Raw genomic sequence first — 6,000 nt, 5'->3', positions numbered from 1 at the left:
GCCTGGCTGCTGATCAGGAACCAACACACCTGATTTTATGAGAGGCTCTCAGGAGCTGTCCTGGAACTCATCATCCAGTATCACTTCCAAAAGCATCCGAGGTGCCAGGCAAAAGAGATCACCAACCAAACCTGAGTTTACCACAGAAGTATATGATGTAGCATTCTTTTGTTTATGTTATGCCATTATTTCACAAAATATAGATAACAATTACAAGTAAAGTCTATTTCTCATAGAATTGCACATAGTATTCTACATGTCAAGATTACAAGGTTACAAGATTACAAGGTTACAAGATTACAAGGTTACCATTCTAGGAGACAGAAGCAGAAACAATCCAACAAAACAATTATACTAAACTCAACACATTTGGTTCCAAAATGTACATTTTATTACAAAAGCAACTTTATTATTTAGAAAATAGGATGTCATATATATTCCTTTGTAGCACTGTAACTAATTTTATTTAAAGCATTAACCTTATATATTTAAAAAAACTCAGTAATTTAAGTAAGAACTTGTTTGATTTTTCTTGTAATTTGCAGTCAGAAATCTTTTTTTTTTTTTTTTTTTTGAGACAGGGTTTCTCTGTATAGCTTTGACTGTCCTGGAACTCCATCTGCAGACCAGGCTGGCCTCCAACTCACAGAGATCCGCCTGCCTTTGCCTCCCGAATGCTGTGATAAAACATGTGCATCACCACCATGAGGCCAGAGCCAGAACTCTAACACATATTGAGTCTAAATGCTATAAGCAAATGACAACAATAGAGATTCTGCATTTAAGTTTTGAATTTTTCTTTTCTTTACAGAGGGGCTCATGCAACTCAGGCTGGTCTCAAACTCATTTATGTAGCTGGGGATGACTTTGAACACTTGATCCTCCTGTCTCTATCTCCCAACTGTAGAATTATGCCTTCCTTCCTCCTCTTGCTCTCTGAAGTCAAGAAAGCTTCCACTCCTCTCAGGAATATGACATAGCTTGAAGAGATCATGACTCTGGTCATAGTTTGAGATCTGTGAAATTGTCTAGAAAAAGTAAAAACATGAACATTGGGAAAGGGTGGATTTGAACGTTCTTCCCCTAAGGGTATATGTCTCTGACAGGCACGCATCTTGAGTTCTGCCCGTCTGTGGAGTCCAAGCGTCTAGTAAGAAGGGAGGAAAAAAACGAAAGAAGTAATGATATATGCCGTGGCAAAAACTGGCAGAGCCAGTTACTAACCCGGACCTTCGTGGTCGTGGCCCTTCTGGTGTACAGGTAGCCTGACCTGGTCACTGGAGGAAATCAAACTTGTCCAGCAATTAACTTCCCATTTTCACACAGGCCCGCACAACTGCAGCAGTCTTTTTTTTTTTCTTCGAAACAGCGTTCTTCTGTGTTGCTTTGGAGCCTGTCCTGGAACTCGATTAGGCTGGACTCGAACTCAAAGATCTGTCTTCCAGTGCCTCTGCGCCACTACCGCCCGGCTTTGCAGCACAGTCTTCCAAGAAGCAAGAGTCTGGCTATGGCGTTTAGCTCCGCCCATCACAGACAAGCCCCGCCCACCGCGACGCCAGCGACACGTGGCTCGGCGTTTTCCAATCAGAACTGCACTTCTGAACTTTGACCGCCCAACTCATCAAACTCTGCCCAGCGCCGACAAGCTCCGCCCACAAAGAGATGTGCTTCGCTTTCGGCGTTTTTATTTTCCGGACGTACTGGCAAATTTTGACCCCCGGCGCCGGAACTACTACGCATGCGTCGTCCCTTTGAATGGTGAGCTTTCTGATTCTCGCTGCCGCCGCGGGAGCAGTGGCAATCTTGCTGGTCGTGAGACTAAGTGTCGTGCTTCAGCCCGGTCATGTCACTCCGCGAGAGTCTGTCGGACTCCTGATAGTTGCTGGATCCGGTAAGTGGCGGGCGGTGGCGGGCGTTCTTGTGTCCGGAACTACAAACCCCAGAGTGCATCGCGAGTCTCTTCGCCCTTCTTAGCGCCTTCACGAGCGCTGCATCCTGAGATTTGTAGTTTTTCTACGTTTCAGGAACCGGTCATCCCAGACAGGGAAAAAGGCTGGGTAGGTGACGCCGCTCAGCCGCCTTGTCATTAAGACAAGTAATTTACACTTGTCTGTAATTAAGCCTCTCTGCAGTGTACAGCTTTCTAACAAATAATTAGCGACAGAGTACGCTGAAGCCTCTTGTTGCTGATATACGTTGCCCTCTTTGCTGCTGTGCGTTATTAATCTAGGTCTTTTGTGTTTAGTTTAAAAAACGTGAACTTTACATGTTAAACGAGGGGGAGTTGTCACACATAAATGTGCTAAGTCCTTGAGGATAAACATGTGGACATTCCATTCGACAATACCTTCAGAGTGAAATTTTTTTATTTTTAAAAATTGAAATTAAATTTAAATTAATCTGAAATTTAAACAGAATTTAAACCTAGAATTTTAGATGAACTGTTTTAACGGGTGTATAGTCAAACATGACTTCACACAGCCAAAGTGATACCCAATCCTATACAACAGTGCTATCTGGACTACATATGGAATAGTCTGTTGCTCCAGGGGCAGGAAAACAAAATTAAATCAAGCCTAATATAAAATGAGACACAGTAAATTCGAGGTGTTTAAGCCTGCCTCTGCAACTGGACTTACAGTTTTACTTTAAACTTTTAAAAATAGAACCCTTTAATAAAAAGTTACATAAACTAGTAATGAAGTTGTATATTATCATTATAAAGTGTCATGTACTGTATATTAATAGTATATGTTGTGCTTTTTTTATATGATAGGCAGCACAGTAAATCTGTTTATATAGCACTACAAACATACATTACCTTGGGCTACTGTGCTATGATGGTTGTCATAGGCAATAAGGATTGTTAAGTTCTCTTTTAATCTCATGTGACCACTGCCAAGTATACTATTATTGACTAAAACATCATTATGCGATGAATAACTCCATACAAAAATAGTATTTAAGGTATAAGCAAATGTACCAAACTTACATACAATTATAATTTCTTACTTATTTACTTAACACATTAGGAGTCGTGGGAAAGACCAGACACTCAACTGAGCTCTGAGATAAATATAATGAAACAAGTAGTAGAATAAAACAAAACAAGTTATCACTTGCCACAGAGTCATGTCTGTGTGCCAGGCACTAGGAGAAGGACAGAGATACAGCAGGGAATGCACTAGAACAGCAAACAGAAGATGAAGCAGAATGAGTAGTTCCCACACAGAAGACAAAAGTCTCTATTAGTTATAGAACAAATACAAGTTATTTCAAGTGAGATGCAAAGCCACTGCGGGGTGGGGGGCATTTGAGCAGAAGTAAAATATTTATCAATTATTTTTCTTAGTAGGAACACATTGAATGTAGTGTTGAAAATAGACTCGAGAAGTAAAGGAAGAGGAAGTGGGGATATGATCTATGTAAAGCTGTATTCATAATTTATGTGAGAGTGGCTTCGAGCGAGATGGAAGCAAAGAAGGTGGTAAGAAGGGATTGGAGGGGCAGGAGAGTGGCTCAGCAGTTAAGAGGACTTGTTCTTGCAGAGGACCAGAGTTTGAGTCCCAGCCCTCCCCCTGCGGTGGCTCACAACCATCTGTAGCTCCAGTTCCCAGGATCTTGTAGGGATTCGGTGAAGTCCTGTGTGAATGTGTATAGTGATGCAGCCCCGCCATACTGTGGTGGTTTGTGTGACTGTATGGTGATGCAGCCCCGCCATACTGTGGTGGTTTGTGTGACTGTGAATTGGTGATGTAGCCATACCATACTGTGGTAGTTTGTGTGAATGTGTATCGTGATGTAGATACGCCATACTGTGGTAGTTTGAAAATGGCTCCATAGGCCCCTAAGGATTGGCACTATTGGGAGATGTGGCCTTGTTGGAACAGGGGTGGGGTTTTTGGAGGAAGTATATCCCTGACAAGCCAGGTTGAGTGGCTCTTCTTGCCTGTGGATCTAGATATAAAATGCTCAGCTACCTCTCCAGTACCATGTCTGCCTGCGTGCCTCTGTGCTCCCACCATGACAATAATGGACTAAACCTCTGAACTATAAACCAGCCCCAATTAAATGGTTTTCTTTATGAGTTGATATGGTCATGGTATCTCTTCACAGCAATAATACCATAACTAACCCCTGTATCAAGGATCTCAGTGTCTCAGCCTCATGGTAGTGGCCAAGCCTAGGTGAGGTTCAGAGCGATTACATAGCCTTTCTCTGGTCCCAGTGGGAATGTTGATAGAGTATGCAGAAAATATCCACTTTAGCGCGCCCCACCCCACCCCCAATGTGTGCAGCCTGAAAACTACTCGGCTTATAGAGACTGCTACTACGGAGCTAATCGTGCCTCCTTGTCTAGCTGTATATGATAAACCTGTCTCCGTCTGTATCACTATGTAATAACCCTTCCTTTCCGTTCAGTGTATAAAGTAAACACTGTGAGCTTCGGGGTCCTGCAGCTTCTTCTTCAGAGAGCCCGACCACCCCATTTTAGCTTTGCTGTTTGTGGAGCTGCACGCCTGTCCTTTCCTCATTCCCTTACTACCCAGTTAGGTCACTCCCAGAAGCTGTGCAGAGCGTGACAGGATCCTGTACTCTCTTCTGACTGCCATGGTCACCAGGTAGTCAGATGATGCAGAGATAAACATGAGAACAAACCTTCATACATATTAAATACATCTCTAAAAGTTAGAAAATGAAGTGATCAGATGCTTGGTACATATTAAAGTATAGATAATAGTATTTCATCAGTTCATATTTGTGAAGTATTTTTCCTTCGGCCTGATAAGCCTCTCTGCCGACGCAATAATCCAAATTAATCCAAATCAGATCTAATTAGGAAAAGCCTAGGTTTAATGGGTGCCAACATTCCCGGGTCGCCCTCCCCCCTCGGGAAAATCCGGAGGCAGGGAAAGGAGAACCAGAACGACCACGTGTTCGTTCTCTGGGGGGCAGTTTAAGTAGCCTATAAAAGTGGTCTTGACTCTCCCTTGGGAGGGGTCACTGTTTAGTGGGCTTTCTTGGAGGTGGAGTTTGGACTGAGGCCACTCGCAGGAAAGGGAGCTTGAAATGGGGCTTTCCACCCAACATTCCAAAATGGGTGCCAGGAGCTGGGATGTAGCCCCTCAACTAAACATGCCAGACTCTTTGGACAAAGGGGTGCCCGGGAGTTGAGGTGACACTTCCAACCAAACAATATTGATCTTTAATATGTATCTTTTTTAGATTTATTTTTATTTATGTTTATATATTTGCATGTTTGTGTAGATGCCCATCTACTAAAAGAATTTTATTCCCCCATTTTAAAACAATACTTATTTTTATTTATGTGCGTGTATGAGTTTGTGTGTGTATGTGTGTGTGTGTGTGTGCGCGCATGTGTATGCTTGCAGAGACCAGAAGAGGTTGTTGGATACCCTGGAGCTGGAGTTATGATATGATTTTGGGCTGCTTAATGTAGGTGCTGGAAATTAAACTGGGGTCCTCTGGAAGAGCAGCAAGTGCTCTTAACCACTGAGTCATCTTTTTGGCCCCCTCTCCTAATATAATAAGAGAGTAACACCCTCAGTAACAAAGTCAGTTTCACTATAAAGTTAATGACTTTATTAAGTAACAGAGCCACTTCACTTGGTAACCAGGTTAAAATTTCCCTGAGCGTTGCCTTTAAGTAACAGAAGGGAGGCTACTCCAGGAAGTCTTCCAAAGCTCCCATTTCATTGTAGATTTTAGGTTTTACCATTAACTGTTCCGTCTGTGGGAAAAAAAAAAAAAAAAAAAAAAAAAAAAACTACCTGGCAAGCCCCAGCACTTTTTCAAGGCCCAAGATGGAAATACTAAAATGAGTATAAAGCAGGCGTGTCAGTCACTGCCCCGGGGCAGAAGACACGCAGCAGGTCATAAAGTTAACATGTGATCCTAATTCCTGATGTGCACACGGCAGCTACACCACACTCCTTTCTAATTCATTTTTCTACAACCGGGAAAACTCAAATTTCCCGA

At 42.7% G+C, this 6,000-nt stretch overlaps 1 protein-coding gene across 1 annotated transcript in view; it reads left to right on the top strand.

Moving 5' to 3' along the window:
* Positions 1 to 1,617: 1,617 nt before the first annotated feature.
* The window catches only part of Alg14 (ALG14 UDP-N-acetylglucosaminyltransferase subunit), a 70,037-nt gene continuing 65,654 nt past the window's right edge, over positions 1,618 to 6,000 (top strand). The window contains exon 1 of the mRNA XM_041660262.1: positions 1,618 to 1,891. Within this exon, the coding sequence (XP_041516196.1) occupies positions 1,756 to 1,891 (136 nt within the window). The 5' untranslated portion in view covers positions 1,618 to 1,755. The remainder of the gene's footprint in view (positions 1,892 to 6,000) is intronic.

This window comes from Microtus oregoni, unplaced genomic scaffold (assembly GCF_018167655.1).
Source record: "Microtus oregoni isolate MIOR12 unplaced genomic scaffold, Mior012 000000F_ref0000247, whole genome shotgun sequence".
NCBI classification, from domain to species: Eukaryota; Metazoa; Chordata; class Mammalia; order Rodentia; family Cricetidae; genus Microtus; species Microtus oregoni.
The sequence above is the reverse complement of the archived record's forward strand: the minus strand, read 5'-3'. Positions and strand labels throughout refer to the sequence as shown.